Below are 16,834 nucleotides of genomic sequence, written 5' to 3'. Positions count from 1 at the left end.
AAGCACAACATACACATAAAAAAGATGTGAAAGAGGAGAATTTCTGCTGTCAAAACTGGAAAACATTTTCCAAAGGCATTCATCATCCTCATCTTTTCCACACTGATGCACTTTTTCCCTGCGTGTACAGAGAATCAGATTCCATTATGTGCATTGGATTCTCATTGCAAATCGTTCACACACCTACCCAAAGCCTGAAAATGGCCCATATATTCCACTGGTGAATGAATGAAGAAACCCTCTGCACACCACTGTCTTGCACAAGCAACACTTTATAACACATTAAAGGTGAAGTGTGTTGTTTTTTATGTTAAAATACTTCCTCTAACCAAGTTAGAGTACATATAATAAGCTAGGTTGGTGGGGATGGGGGGTCCACATTGGTTGAAAATGCATTCCAGAGACGGGGCGGTCAGAGTACCGGCAACATGTGAGAAGTGCCGGTATGCAAAAAAAAGTAAGGGAGAAACAGATTAAAATATAGAAGACCGGCCCATTTCAAGCAATGCTTTGATCAAATAAATGCAGACTTGAGCCCTGTTTGGACAGTTGTTGTTTCTCATGTGGACGTCTGTAAAACTAAATTTGCATGGTACCTCAGTGATAAAACTCATGGCGATTTATTGATTGAGCGTAAATGTCATATGCTTGGAATAATACGAATAAATTCATATTTCAAATCTCCTGGTTTAGGCCTATATTTTGAATGTATATAATTGTATATGATACATTTTAAAATTGTATTGCTGTAACGGCCCATTTCAAAAGTTTATATGCTGTTTTTCTCTTTCTCCTTTCGCTGAGGTGAAGCAGTGATGAAATATTGTTCCCTGCATTTCAGTAATAAAAGTGTACATATTTAAAATGCATGCAAATTACAGTGTCACAGTCATGTTCAGATGCCTTAGTTTTCATGGACTTTCAATTTATTTTCTTTAATCACACGTGTTCCTTTGTTCTATTTTCCCGCCACAATCCGTCACCATGGACACTGCACTAATCATCACAGCTGTTTGTCATTTGAGTTAATCGTCTGTGTATTTAAGTTCAGTTCTGTTGCTGTGTCTTTGTCTGGTCTCGTTTCGATTACAGTTGTGTTAGACAAGATTGCTTCTTTGTTGGATTGTACCTGTGTGGATTATTGACATCATCTTTGTGTGTGTTTACACAGCCTGTGCGTTGCAGAAGACCAGACCTAGAAAAAGATTAGTGGCATGTTTTGTTGAAGCGTTTTTGTTTGTGTTTTGTGATTATGCATTTTTGGTTTCTTTCAGCATTATGGACCACTTTGCAGCAGTCAAACTGTTATGCCTTGAGCAGAAGGACCGCTCCCTTGAGGAACATTTGGAGGAATTCCTCAGCCTCGTGCCAGCTATGTCTTTCCCGGACAACTGCCTATGCAGCTTCCTGTATGCCGGCCTTAACGCCGCCACCAAAGAGCAGATGTCCGGGGAAGGCCCTTGAGGGAGCTTCGCCAAATACATAGAGTGGGTGCTGGTGTCCTGTGATTCACCACCCACAGTGGACGTCGCCGACGATGACACTAGCCCCACTAGCTACCCAGTGCCCAGCCAACACCACCCAGACTGCGGGGATTGGCAGCATGAGCCCACCGCAGACCGCGAAAAGGACTTCGCCATGATGTTCAAGTCGCCGCCAACGAGAGCAGAACATCACCACAGAGCCTGAGAAACGTGGGTCTGACAAGGTGTGCGAGCCGGCTGCACCATCTGTTGCCGAGGGAGTGCTAGTGGAATTCGAGGGTATGGAAGTAAGCCCCACCCACCCTCCCTTCACTGAGAGTGAGTTTTTCCCAAACACATGGAAGAACTGTTTTGATTTTGGAGAGGTTAACTTTCTGCCCGTCTTGCTACCATCTGAATCTGACAGTTATGTCTCCAATGGTGCTTTTCCACTGCGTGGTACTACTCAGCTCAGTTCGGCACGGCTCGGCTCGCTTACTTTCAGTTTGCTTTTCCACAGCAGTTAGTACAGCTTCAAAGTGGGTGGGATTAATAGACTGATTGTTATCGTTGCGCCACATTTACTGGTATGGATCCGCTCCTCGTCTACCAACGAGTCTGCACCTCGTCTACTGACCACGATACAGCCATTTCTTTTTCAAGTTGCATGCAACGGCCATTTAAAGCAAGTCATTTAAACAAAGTTGCATGAACAAATGATACTGCGGTGGCTGTTACTGTTAAATCTAGCGGGTTTGGTGTCATGTTTCAAATCCAATGACTCTGGTAGTGATGATTCTCTCTGACCAATCGGTGATCTGCAGTGTTTACACGTCACATTTAGTATTGGTACGGCACGCTTGGAACCTCAAACGAGGTGGTACTATTTAAGCGCGCCATACCGAGCCACCCCATGCAGTGGAAAAGTGCCAAAAAGTGAGCCGAACCATACCATGCAGTGGAAAAGCGGCAAAATACTCTGGTTCTGCCTAACCTCCCTCTCAAAATGTTTTTGAGACCTTATTTTTTTGTTGGATTTCAGTCCAGTCCCAGTCATGCCTGCCATCCAGTCATCGCTGCCTCCCATCAGCCCTTCAGTTTCACCTCAGCCTCCTCTTAATGGTGTGGATCCACCTCAGGACTGCTGGGAGCCATCTCCTCCTGGGTGTGAAGAGCCCATGGCTCCGCCTCCGGCCTCAGAGTGCTCCACTCCCCCTCAACCCATCGCCCTGGCTCCTACGCCTACACTCCTTCCACCCTTGACATCAGCAGTTACCTTCAGGCCTCATTGGGCTCCCTTGGCATGTCATCACTGCAGCTTCATCGCAGTTGCCTAGGCCATCGTTGTCCCTTCACACCATCAGCTGTGCGGTCATGGTCAACTCCAGTCATCCCCATTGTGGCGTCACTGACAACTTCTCCATGGCTCCACCCTCCTGCAATGCCGCCATGGGGTGCAATCTCAGCTGTGGCCTGGGTCAGTGACCATCTTCTTCTGCTCAAGGCTCATCTGAATCTACTTGTGTTCCACCTCCTACCGGTCGGCTGCCTACCTCCAGCATATCCTTCTGTGTCCTCTACCTGTTTTGCCTACCCTTTCGGCATCTCCCTCATCCTCCATCTATTTTCTAAGGTGCGAGGTCGCGTCTTTCTGGGGGGGTGGGGGGTGTAATGTCAGTCATGTTCAGTTTGCCTTAGTTTTCATGGACTATCAGTTTGTTTTGTTTTTTTTAATCATGTGTTCCTTTGTTCTATTTTCCTTCCATAATACATCACCATGGACACTGCACTAATCATCACATCTGTTTGTAATTTGAGTTAATTGTCTGTGTATAAGTTCAGTTCTGTTGGTGTGTCTTTGTCTGGTCTCATTTTGATTACGGCGTGTAGGATTGCTTCATTGTTGGATTGTACCTGTGTGGATTATTAAAGACTACCTGTTTGTTTTCATTTGTGTTACATGGTGAAGTGCAACAGTTATCATAGTGTTCTGTAGTGATTAAAAAGGATATAAACTCTGAATTTTGACTTGATCTCCTCTTGTAAACTCAGAGACGTGACTTTGAATGGCAATTAAATTACCACACGACCTTGATGCTTGTCAAAAAACATTAGGAAATTTGGCCAGGGATTTTTACGTGGGTGGTGGGAGGAAAAACACTGACATTCTGGATTCGGATGACAAAATCACAGACTAGCCCCTGTAAATGTTGAAAATACCTTAAGTCCCTATGAGAAACAATTACCAGCTGAATAGGGCTTTGATGAGCATAAGCGATGAAATCACTGACCACAAATGTTGGTGTACATAATCTAAATAAGAGAACTAAGGAAAAGACACGTACTGGAGCACTGTTGGATGGCTTTAGCTCCGGTTATCGTGGTGGTACCGTAAAAGGGGCAGGAGAGGCAATAGGAACGGCCCTCCTCAGGCTGGTAATAATCTCTGGGACATGGGTAACATGGAACCAGACCAGTACGAGAGAAATGACCAGCAGAACATGGTACTAGGAAGACAGAGAGAGAAACCAAATGTATTCAGAAACCAAATGGAACGATTCCCCTAAATAAGTCTTTTTTTAGTCTTGTATGTTTAAGTAGTTCTTAGGTATTTATTCAGTTGTTACATCTCACCACCGCACTCATTGACATCCATAGCCCCTCTGTTGACAGTGGTCGTGGTAGGAGGGCAGGTGAGACAGACCTGAGAGCCAAAACCTGGCTGGTATTCCCCTAGAGGACAGGACTCACACGTCTCCAACCCAGTTAATGACGAGCTGCCAGGCTGGCACTGCGCTGGAAATATGCAGACACATGCAAGTATGCACACATACAAAGACAGAGACACACTTAGAGATCCCATCTATAAGCAGTCTTCTGCTGGAATGGAATAGAGTGATAAGTAGATTTAAGAACAAACATATAGACAGCAAACTGATTACCTTTGCACTCAGCCAGGCTGCGTGAATGGAGGTAAGGAGTGGAGAAACCATCCGGGCATGACTTACACTCCATCTGCCCCTCCTCATCTTGATATGACCCTCTCCAGCAGCTCTCACACTCAGCATACTCCAGGGAGAAATAGGTCCCTACTGGACATTGCACTATGGGTCAAAACCAACAGGGAGGTCAAAAAGGTGCATTCGTTGCAGCCAATTCATAAGCCATTGGCTGGTGCTGTGCAAACCATTTTTTTGTGGTAAAACTGCAGATAATTTGTGGCAAAATTACAGAAAATGCAACAGTTTCCCACAAATGTTTTCCAGACGTTCACAGACCTTCACACTAACCCAAAAAAGCTTTAAATGCCTGTCACATCTTTCACTCCTGAATCTATATCAGACGTGTCCTGTTGAATGTGTATTTCATTTTCAAACTCACCACACACCCTGCCTTTGAGAACAGACCCTGGCCGGCAGTATAGTGCAGCCTTTTTACTTTCCAATGATTTGGGGTCCGCTATGATCATCTCTGATGACACATGGAAGGTAGAGAACGGTTGCTTGCTCAATGTCCGCTTAAGCCGATTGGTCAGCTGCTCAAGTGCCCTGAGTAAACGTTTTTGATTGACCATTTCCGCAGAGTCATTCCTCGACAAGGGCAGTGGGATGCTTGCTGGGAAAAAGGAATGGTGTTGGAAGAAGTTGCAACTGGCTTTGGGTGTAAAACTAAGGCTCCATTTACACTGCAAGCCTGAATGCACAAATCAGATGTTTTGACCTTATGCGTTTTTTTTTGGCCATACTAAAATTATTTATATAATCACACATCGGGTGGCACCACGATTATTTGCCAGCATGGATAAGTTAAAAGCTGTCATGGATGTTTGCTGCGCAAAATCTGACTGAACGGATATAGACGGAAAATAAAAGCAATTTTCATGTTATTTTATCTATGGCTCGTTAGATCTAGAATTCTGAAGTGAAATAAAGTAGTGCAATAAGATTACATTTATTTGAATTAATTTGAATGAGAGAGAGAGAGAGAGAGATTGTGAGTGTGAATTACCTCCATGCATCTGTACAGCATCTCTCTGTAATAGTGAAGCTTGTGTGTTTAATTACAAAAACAGATATTCACTGGGCAGAGATTGAAAACCAGTTTTTATGCTCCTGAATGTTTCTATGTGTGCACAATTTCTTACCTAAATATAAAGTTTCCACCTTAATAAAAAAATGAGTTATGAGAAATGAGAAAAATGAGAAAATAGTGCAAGTGCATACAGGCACATCTGCTTCGTAATACTACTATACTATCTTTGTGGGCAAACGTGTTGTCTTCGCCTTGTGGTGGCATGGAATTCCAAACGGAATGGTATACATGTGTTTAGACGTGGGTCAGATGCCCAGATATTGGATATGTATCTGATTTGAAGCCACATTTCGAAGTGGCTTAAAATGGATGTGAAAAAATTGATTTCTGTGTTTGCACGTGTGCAACAAATTCAGATCTGTATCAGATGCAAGTTTTTATTTTATTTATTTAAATAAATGAAATAATTGCTTTTATTTTCCGTCTATATCCGTTCAGTCAGATTTTATTTATTTAAGTAAAAAATAGATTTTTTTGTGCCAGTGTAAATGCAGCCTAATTATCAACAGGTGCAATAACAACACAGGACCTAACTAGCCCAAAAGTTGGTATTTCTCTACCTGTGATGTTGAAATAGATTTGAATTTTCTGCTCTCTGGTAGGGCCAGAGATTTTACGATGACGTTTGGTCCTCATGTGATAGCCATGCTGTGATGAAGCATCTTGCTGTAATTGGTGCTCTGGAGCAAAACCAGTGTCAAAATATGCATAGTCCTGACCATTCTGAGAGCCCCAATTACTGCCCCATCCTCCAGGCCCTAAGGAGAAGGGGGAAAAAAAGGTTTTTCACTAAACCATTCTACATATTTTTTGCTAATCAGTAGGGATGCACCGATACCAATTTTTACAGTTCAATACTGATACTTTTATTTTTAGTATTGCCGATACAGAGTACTGATTTTCATTGAATACTGAATTCATAGATACTCTATTTTCATTTAATTTTTTAATTTTTTAAAATATTGGGCAAAGAAACCAAAAGAATATGATTCAAATGAATTGGCTTAGCAAATAGATATTTTCTTCAGTTATTTTCATGCCTAATTATGCCTGTTAAAATGCAGGCACGACCGTCAATCCAATTCCTTTTAACCTCTCGACGATGCTGAATGACTTCTTTAGTTTAGCAAACAAATCGCTCGAGTGGGTGTAAATGCCACTCACTTTCAGGTTTCACAACCTGAAAAAGTCGCTCGATGCCATTGCTGCTTCTGCAAACCACTGATCAATGCTACAAACCAATACAAACTAAACCTGTCTGGAGTTTTCGCGTCGCTCTGCAAAGTATGTCACTCGGATCATTGATCTGATTGGTTGAAGGACTAACCAATTGCATGAATAATGCTCGTTGATCACACCTCTTGTGCAGTAGAAAATACATACAGACTCCCCAGACCAATGTTCAATTTTAAATTGAGCTTGGTCTGGTGATAGCCAGACAAACTGTTCATATTATTGCTCTATTATATTTTTTCTTTAATTTATTTAGAGCTGCTCCAGCAGGGCTCACCCAGTCAAAAGCAGTGAGTGGTTTTCTCTCTGTCTTTTGTTGTTAGATTAAATTTAATAGGCTATTTGCATGCTGTCTGAGAGGCAGCGTTCTGGGCATGTGCTTTGGATGTTTGCGTCACATGGTTACTGTACCGCCTTCCTGTAACAATGTAGGGAACCACTCGTTACACACAAAAGATGTAACAGTTCATGTTTTTACTTGCACATATGATTTAGTTTTAATTCAGCATTTTAATGAGTATGAGTACATGAGTGCAGTTTTAGTTTTAGCACTTTATTTAGTACTCTTCAACTTAAACCTCTTTCAGGTAGTTTCCAAATCAACATTTCTAATTTTTGTTTAAGTTTAAAGTTTTTAATTTAATATTGTATTATATTTAATTTTATTTTAGCATCATTTCAATTACAAAAATTACAGATTTTTAATAGCTTTAGTTTTAGTTAACAATAACAACACTGACTGGTGAAAAAGATAAAGTCACTCCACATTAGCATGTCATTATTTACCAATAGAAAATCCATTTGGATAGTCATAGTTATACTCTAGGCACTGTCCAGGTAAATTCATTTCCAGTTTGCAGCTGACATCTCCACCGCAGATGTTAGGGACCTGTGGGATTATGATTATTGTTTAAAATACAATGAGAGTTAACAAGATAAAATGTGGCTACAGTATATGTGTATGTGTCAGATCTCACCATATCTTTAAGAACAGTTGAAAACTCTCCCGTGAAGGACTTTAGCAAGTCAAGATCATCGCAGCGGGATGCTTTAAACAGCATCTCAAAGGGCTTAAAGCCATTGTTTGCAATTCTGTTCACTGTACACAGGAGATATATAGAGCAAAATGCTTACAATAAACTCAAAGAAAAGCATAAAAATCAAGAGATTTGTTTGTGCACAGTGTAAGACAGTGTGTGTATGAATCCGTGTTGTGGAAAGAGGAAATTATGAACAGTAGAGCAAAAATGAAAGACAAAAGTTGAGTAACACTGAAGCAATACTCACGGGAGCAATCAGGTCTGTCTGGTGAGCGGGGCGGCTCCCAGATTCCATTATTGGCACAAAAGTAGCTGTGCACGGCATCCTGAGCAAGACTGTAACCCTGTCTGCATATCAAAGTGCAGTTCATCCCCTCCTCCGTCTTGGCACATGAGAAATCCGCATTCACTGGTACAAATGGCTTCTCACAGGTTGAACCTGAGGTTAGAAACATCCTTCAGTGCCAGTGAATTAACTAGTTTATTTAAATAGGAACAGTGTAATCTGGAAAAATTCACAGCATTTAGTTTAACTGGCTAGACAGATCCAAAGACAGATTATAGCATAGTACACATTCTTTTTTAAGAAAAACTCTTGGCATGAAACAAACTAGATAGAATAATAGATTGTAGCATGCTTTGTGGAATAAACTTTTGAGTCAACAATGAGAAAGTTTATGCAAAGTTCACTCTAACATACCTTGTACAGTAATGATGAGCTCACAAGTACGATTGTTGCCGGAAGGGTCTGTGGCTGTGTAGTAAACTGAAGTTTCTCCCACAGGAAATACATCACCAGATGAGTGAGTACTGGAGATATTCAGATAGCCTCCTGAGAAAGAAAAATAAACAAATAAATAACTTAATATAGGCAAGGAAGCAGCACACTATTATATACACTACAGTTTGGGGTCAGTGGATTTTTTTTTTTTTTTTAATAAATATTTTTATTTAGCAAGGATGCTGAAGTGATCAAAAGTGACAGTAAAGACTTAAAAAAATGCTGTTCTTTTAAACTTTCTATTCATCAAAGAATAGAATGATGTATCATGTTTTCCACAAAAATATGAGCACCAAATCAGCATATTAGAATAATTATTGAAGGATCATGTGACACTGAACACTGGAGTAATGATGCTGAAATCTCAGCTTTGCACTCAGTGATAAATTGCATTTTAAAATATATTAATATAGAAAAAAGTTGTTAAATTATAATAATATTTCACAATGTATCACTGTACTTTTTGATCAAATAAATGCAGCCTTGGTGAGCATAAGCAACATCTTAAAAAAAAAAAAAAAAAAAAAAACTTACTGACTCCAAGACGTTTGGAATAGTAGTGTACAATACATGTCATATAATATAAAAGTAAGAGTACATCAACATGTACTTGTATATTTAATATCAAAACCATCTGTATATTCTCTTTGCAGCTATAACAGCTTACACACTTCTGGGCAGGCTTTCCACTAGATGCTGGAACATGGAAGCAGGATTTGTTCCTATTCAGACACAAGGGTGTCCAAATCTTCCCAAAGGAAGTCAGGTCTGGGCTTTGTGCAGGCCAGACAAGTCTTTAAACACTAGACTCAGTAATCAGTTTCTCTGCGGACATTCGCTTTGTGCACTGGAGCATCATCATGCTGGAGCAGAAAAATGCCTCTCCTAAATTGCTGCAACAAATTCGGAAGCACACAGTTCTCTAGAAAATGACTACAATGTTTAGCATAAAGATTTATCCTCACTGGAATTACTAGAACAGCTTAACCTGTTAATTAGAAGTGGCTGTCCACATACTTTTGGCATTGTAGTGTATACTGTATGTCTGCATCTGTTTGCGATATCGCAGACATTGCCTGTGTTGTGCAATCTGGCAGTAGCCAATGATGTAACAGGTATTTTCACAGACATTTACCACAGGGAGCAATGTGGAGCTCCACAAGGACTCGCTTTGGTCAACCACAAAGTCCTACAAAGGGCGATACGCTACTGTACTGCTCCTCATGAGGCCTGGGAATAACAGGCCTTGGTGCCAAAGGAGAGTAATTGCTAGATTGTTTAATGACACAGAACTAAGGGTGCTACACTGCGGTCAGACAATAGACTTTCAAGGATCACACACACTCCACATACTCAAAGACTCTCACACACACACTCACAATTATTTGCATGCACATATCAGTACCCATAACTATAATGAAACCTTCATACATACATCCACTAAAATAAGGTTTTGTGACCACACTGAGGCTGCTTGTCGACGTCACACCACGCTGCCCCAACGTCAGCATGTTTTGTTTTTCCATGCCCACACCCTGACGCTGGTTTATATTTAGTACAGACAAAACTCCCTCCAAAACCCGCCAGACCCAGACATTTGTCAGACAGTTTGGAATAGCCCTGGAACTTCTCTCTGGAAAAGTGTGTGTGTATTCACGTCTGGAATGGTTAAGAACAAAATTAATTATCTAGTATAATTTGCAGTGCATGTGCATTTGTACAAATGCCTTTGTGTGTATGAATTATTATCTTGTTATTATCTTGAAATACTTATCTTGTTTTATACCAATAATCTCCATACTCACCATATACCTAATATTAATATATACCTAATTGGATTTGCAGTAAGAGAATAAAACTAAAGCCATTTCACCTGTCTGAGACCAAAAGCCTGATTTCATTCCTTATCGCTGCTTATGGAGCCAATTCAATAAATACTTTTTGTCGGAAAACATTTCCTTCCCAGAGTTCTTAAAATGTTAATAAATCAAACCATTTCCATTCTCTACAGCTACTGTAAAAATTCATTCAACCCTGTTCAACCTCCACAGGTGTTCTGAAGCAAATCCTCTCTGTGATGATTCTACCAAACCTCAATCCCTGAAGAGAATCCCTCCCTTTCTAGAAAGGCCTACATTTTTTCCTGGACCCGTTTAATATTTAATCTTAACACAAAATAAACTATAAACATGATAAAAGTGTGGCCTAATAATTGACATTGTTCCTCTTTTTGCTGTCTATATTTATTAAAACAGCAAGAGAACATGTTAAATTATTTTAGTGTGACCTAATTAATATTCATGCGTACCCTTTCTCCTACTAAATGTCAGGGTACTGGTGTGTTCTAGTCACCATAGACGAGGAAATACTGATACAGAGTCTAAATGTAAGAGAGATAATAGGAGAATCAAACACAAGAGAAAACAGGAGAATCTTCAACACACACTACATTAAGACAATACAGGACAAAGAACTTACTCAAACTGAGGGCTTATATACAGAGCAGACAAGGGGAGAAACTAACTAGACACACCTGAACTGAGGAATCTAATTACTTAGTAACCATAGAAACCAAAAAGAAGAGAATCTTAAGACTAGAAGATTAACATGAAGCACAACACAAGGAAACCTGAATGAAAACAGAACATACACTACCGTTCAAAAGTTTGGGATCGGAAGATTTTTAATATTTTTAAAAGAAGTTTCGTCTGCTCACCAAGATTGCATTTATTTAATTAAAAACACAGTAAAAACAGTAATATTGTGAAATATTATTACAATTTAAAATAACTGTTTTCTATTGGAATATAAAATTTCTGTGTTGGAAAAGCTGAATTTTCAGCATCATTACTCCAGTCTTCATTGTCACATGATCCTTCAGAAATCATTTTAATATGATGATTTGCTGCTCAGGAAACATTTGTTATTATTATCAATGTTGAAAACAGTTGTGTACTTTTTTTCAGGATTCCTAGAAATTAATATTTTTTTCATCAAGAATGCGTTAAAAAGTGACAGTAAAGATATTTAAAATGTAACAACAGATTGTATTTCAAATAAACGCTGTTCGTTTGAACTTTCTATTCATCAAAGAATCCTGAAAAAAAATATTGTACACAAATATTTTATACAATCGTACACAATAAATGTTTTTGAGCAGCAAATCAGCATATTAAAATGATTTCTTAAGGATCATGTGACACTGAAGACTGGAGTAATGATGCTGAAAATTCAGCTTTTCCAACACAAGAATATATTACATTTTCAAATATTTTCAAATAGAAAACAGTTATTTTAAATTGTAATAATAGTTCACAATATTACTGATTTTACAGTTTTTTTAATTAAATAAATGCACCCTTGGTGAGCAGACGAAACTTCTTTATAAAACATTAAAAATTTTACCGATCCCAAATTTTTGGACGGTAGTGTACATGTGACAATAAAACACTTTTTCTCTTTTTCTACTCTCTTATAAATGAATTTATATGTACCTGAGTTGTCTGAAAACTGAGGTTCTTCCCAGTATACTGCAGTTTTTCTTCCAGAGGCCTTAACAGTGGGTGGAGATCGACATCTATCAATCAAAGGCGGTTCCGTATCTAAGGAAACAAAGATTTTTTTATAGAGCTTTTTTTTAAATGTAGCAAAAATAAATGTCTTGTTTTTTTCTATTCTGTAAATTCTACAATGTATTAAAAAATGTACAAGACAGGAAACTGCACAGAAAAATGTTGAATATAGTAAATAAATAATATATTAATTATGTAGTAGTTTTGTTTTTGCAAAACAATACTAACTTTAAATGACCATGTAAATAAATATTAGTTGTGCAAAGAAATCCAACCATACCAACTACAGTAACAGTGAAAGAGCAGTTGGCCTTGTTTCCTGTGCGGTCGGTTGCTGTGTATGTTATGAACTCTGTTCCTATAGGGAAAGGCTGCATGGGGTTTAGAACAGGGGTCACCTGCACCACAACCTGAAGAAGAAAGGCAAGTCCTCATTTTAAAACAACATGCACAAACCTGTGTCTTTAATTCAAAAAGGGGTGGGAAAGCTGATGCAAAACTCACCTCATCTCCAGAATTGTCTCTCAGCATGGGTGCGTTTAGACTGACGTTAGCTGATCTCTGATGTTCATCTGTCTCTGTGATGACATCACCAGGGCACTGAATCCATGGAGGCTCTATATCTACAAAAGAGAAGAAAATAAGTTCAGGGCTCAAAAGTCTCCATAACGTCAACCCTATTACCAATTACTGATTCAATGATGTCACTCATTACCTCCAGCTATCTCATCTTTAATCTTATGCTCTATGTAAAACATCTGTAATGTAAAAAGATTTCATCCCTTTTGGAGTTCGACGGCCCCCGGTTACTGTATGTTTTCATTGTACACTGTTTTCTTTATCTGTAAAAATCTTGCCATCGGAGAATTCCCACTTTACGTCAAATGAAAGATCTTTAAGGGTGTTTAGATATTTTTACTTTTCACTTAAAGGGTTAGTTCACCCAAAAATTCTGTCATTCATTACTTACCCTCATGCCGTTTCACACCGTTAAGACCTTCTTTCATCTTTGGAACACAAATTAAGATATTTTAGTTGAAATCCGATGGCTCCGTGAGGCCTCCGTAGGGAGCAATGACATTTCCTCTCTAAAGATCCATAAAGGTACTAAAACATATTTAAATCAGTTCATGTGAGTACAGTGGTTCAATATTAATATTCTAAAGCGACGAGAATATTTTAGGTGCGCCAGAAAAACGACTTATATAGTGATGGCTGATTTCAAAACACTTCATTGCTTCATGAAGATTCAGAGCACAAATGAATCAGTGTGTCGAATCATGATTCAGATCACGTGTCAAAATGCAAACGGCTGAAATCACGTGACTTTGGCGCTCCGAACCGCTGATTCGATACACTGATTCATTTGTGATCCGATGCTTCCTGAAGCAGTGTTTTGAAATCGGCGTCGTATCGAAGTCGTATGAATCGAAGTCTTTGTTTAGTTTTTTTGGGTGCACCAAAAATATTCTCGTCGGTTTATAATATTAATATTGAACCACTGTACTCACATGAACTGATTTAAATATGTTTTTAGTACCTTTATGGATCTTGAGAGAGGAAATGTCATTGCTCCCTATTCAGGCCTCACGGAGCCAACGGATTTCAACTAAAATATCTTAATTTGCGCTCTGAAGATGAACGAATGTCTTATGCGTGTGGAACGGCATGAGGGTAAGTAATAAATGACAGAATTTTCATTTTTGGGTGAATTAACCCTTTAATGTTAATGTTTTTTTGTTTTTTGTTTTTTTGCACAGCATATGGAAAAGAGCAGTGTGAACATACTGCTAAACATCACTATTTGTGTTCCTTGGAAAGGATGAAGTCATGCAGGTTTGGAACATGAGGGTGAGTAAATGATGACAGAAATATAATTTTGGGGTGAACTATCTGTTTGATGATGTGACTCTAGATTCATGTTGAGAAATTGTTGGTGTGTCATTATCACATGCAGCTCAGAGTATAACTTGCTAATAACATTGTCTGTGTTTTGTCTATCCAAGCCAAACAAATAGTTCATTGTTACAGTAACTGGGCCAAAAATGAACAAAAATGAAAGTTCTGTCACAATTTCCTGACCCTCACATTGTTCCAAACCCATAAGTCTTAATGCGACTCTAGATTCATGTTGAGTCTATGAGCACAGAACAGTTGTTGGTCTTGAGATTTATTGACTGAACTGTCAATTATTATCACATCCAGGTTGGAGTAGACCTTATTAATCACACAGCCTCTGCTGTTCCTCCAAGCTAAACAATTACTTCATCTTTTGACAGCCCCAAAAAGAACCTAGATTAGATGAATATGGTAAATATTCCTTTTTTCCTCTCTGCCCTAATCTCTATAGACACTTATAAGCCACAAGCTCACAAAAATACACAAACACAATGTCTCCTCTCATCAGTAAATCATAAAGGTTAAGGTGTGAAAGCCAAAACTAATTGAAGCTTTGTTCAGTTCCAGATTGGAGGGGCAGTTTTTGAGTTTTATGATCTTGGAATCCTTTAGTTTTCCACACTGGACTACTTTGCTTGATGATCTTCTATCATCTTGAAGATTTTGGAGCAACAAATTTAATGGACCTGTTTTACTGGCAGTACATCTGTCCCATTGCAAAACATCATATTACAGCAGTGAGTGAGGACCAAATACAGATGTTTCAGACAAACAGGGTTATGCAATACATATCCTTGCATGTCCTCATAAACACAAACAGAAAACAAATCACCTGTACAGGTTGCTTTATGTAGATTTTCACTCCAGTTTCCAGAAGGCAGACATTTGACTTCAGAGTCACCAAGGAGACGATAACTACGGGGACAGGTTAACTGACACGATGTTCCGGTCCTGACCTCATTCTCGCCACAAGTAGGGGGTGACAGATGGATATGCTTCAAGGTAACAATCGGAGGACAGCGCACCTCTTAGAACGAGAGGAAAAAAGGGACAGTAAAACAAAAACAACAAACTTTTTCCTCAAAGATAAATCAAAAGAATGAGAGAGCAATAGAGTGAGAGAAAGCATGCAAAAATATTTCCAGAAAGGGAAATGTAAAAGCGGTTGTTGACCACACTGCTGGACATTCTTGGAAACAACCTCAAAACATGCATACTCGCACAAACAAATGATTTTCAATTTGACATCGGGATCACCCTGTCCTGCCAAAGCAAGAGAAATTGATGAGCACAGAGTGGAATAAAGTAAAAGAATTACAGTGGAGACAAGAAAACATGTCAAGCAACTCAAACGGGCCAAAGACTGGAGTATCATTTCAAATTATCCAACTACAAAAGACTGATGAAACCGAGAAGAGCAAAGCAATGCTGACTGACAGCAGAGTGATGGACAGATCAAAATACATAAAAAGTTGTTCAAGATGGAAGTTGATAAAATATATAAAAGATTATTTTGGAGGCCATGCTTACAAATGTCTTTTACTTTTATATAGGAAACCAAGCATGGCGTAGTTTTGTGGGTAAAAACTAGCAAAGATGCTGCTAAAGATGCTGTTTATGTCTGATGAAGCACCAAGAAAAAACTAAACACAAAATTATGTATTCAGTTACATCAGATTGATTGACTGTCTTTTAGTGGAGACCAGAGACAGTTATAAAAGCAAAGCTTGGGCATTGTTGTGGGACTGATGCCTATGCTATCTGTAGGCGGGCGTATATGGTGCAATTTTATCATTTTGCAAGTTTTTTCTAGTTAAAGGATTAGTTCACTTTAAAATAAAAATTACCACAAGATTTACTCACCATAAAGCTATCCTAAAAAGATTTTGTTTTCGTAAGAAGTCTCTTATGCTCATTAAGGCTGCATTTATTTGATCAAAAATACAGTAAAAAGTAATACTGTGAAATATTATTACAATTTAAAACAACTTTTTTATATTATAATATATTTCAAAGTGTAATTTATTCTATGATGGAAAAGCAATCAAATTTGTCCCATGATTCTTTGATGAATAGAAAGTTCAAAAGAAAAATGTTTATCTCAACTACATTTTTTCAAGAAGATTTTTTTTTTTGCAACAATGTAAAAGTCTTTAAACACATAGATTCTCTATCTTACCGACACACCGGGGCTGTGGTCCACTCCACTGTGAGTTGGCCAGGCAGGTGAGTCTGCCTCTGCCCTGCAGCCTGTAGCCCTGTTCACAGCGCACAGAACACTCCAGCCTGTAGGGGGCAGTACGCTCACTGCAGTTCAGTACCCCATGATGTGGAGGGGAGAGATCTGGGCAAGAGCGAACTATGGGAAAAGTAACACACACACCAGATAGGGGTTAGAGCATCGCACAGAAAGTCCAGTCCTATGTCATTAAAACTTTGCTGTATTGGATAAACTTTAAATGATTTCATGGAACAGCACTGAGCTAAAATGAACAGCCAGGGAGAAACAAAAATGGAAAAGATGGACAGACTAGAGAAGAAGACAGATTTTAACCCCCGTGTGGTGTTCGGGTCATTTTGACCCGGAGAAGGTTTTATTTTTTCTGAAAATACTAGTTATTGCATTGGACTGAAACTTTGTGACATTGTTCACACAGGGTTTAACTACTCATTTTTTGCGGATAATTTTCGTTTTTAGGGTGTTAACGTGTGTGTGTGTGTGTGGGGGGGGGGGTGGGTTTACCTTGTCACACT

General features: G+C 39.0%; 1 protein-coding gene across 5 annotated transcripts in view; it reads right to left on the bottom strand.

The window, feature by feature from the left end:
* svep1 (sushi, von Willebrand factor type A, EGF and pentraxin domain containing 1) overlaps window positions 1-16,834 on the bottom strand; it is a 107,848-nt gene that overhangs the window by 30,436 nt on the left and 60,578 nt on the right. For all 5 annotated transcript variants that reach the window (XM_067401497.1, XM_067401499.1, XM_067401501.1 and 2 more), the window contains exons 6-19: window positions 16,260-16,439; window positions 14,913-15,107; window positions 12,686-12,804; window positions 12,462-12,591; window positions 12,104-12,211; window positions 8,529-8,660; window positions 8,076-8,267; window positions 7,766-7,887; window positions 7,575-7,677; window positions 6,116-6,313; window positions 4,845-5,078; window positions 4,406-4,567; window positions 4,098-4,259; window positions 3,809-3,970 (exon numbers count right to left, since the gene is read on the bottom strand). In XM_067401497.1, the coding sequence (XP_067257598.1) occupies window positions 3,809-3,970; window positions 4,098-4,259; window positions 4,406-4,567; window positions 4,845-5,078; window positions 6,116-6,313; window positions 7,575-7,677; window positions 7,766-7,887; window positions 8,076-8,267; window positions 8,529-8,660; window positions 12,104-12,211; window positions 12,462-12,591; window positions 12,686-12,804; window positions 14,913-15,107; window positions 16,260-16,439 (2,199 nt within the window). The remainder of the gene's footprint in view (window positions 1-3,808; window positions 3,971-4,097; window positions 4,260-4,405; window positions 4,568-4,844; window positions 5,079-6,115; window positions 6,314-7,574; window positions 7,678-7,765; window positions 7,888-8,075; window positions 8,268-8,528; window positions 8,661-12,103; window positions 12,212-12,461; window positions 12,592-12,685; window positions 12,805-14,912; window positions 15,108-16,259; window positions 16,440-16,834) is intronic.

Source organism: Chanodichthys erythropterus, chromosome 11 (genome assembly GCF_024489055.1).
Source record: "Chanodichthys erythropterus isolate Z2021 chromosome 11, ASM2448905v1, whole genome shotgun sequence".
In the NCBI taxonomy this organism is placed as follows: Eukaryota; Metazoa; Chordata; class Actinopteri; order Cypriniformes; family Xenocyprididae; genus Chanodichthys; species Chanodichthys erythropterus.
The sequence above is the reverse complement of the archived record's forward strand: the minus strand, read 5'-3'. Positions and strand labels throughout refer to the sequence as shown.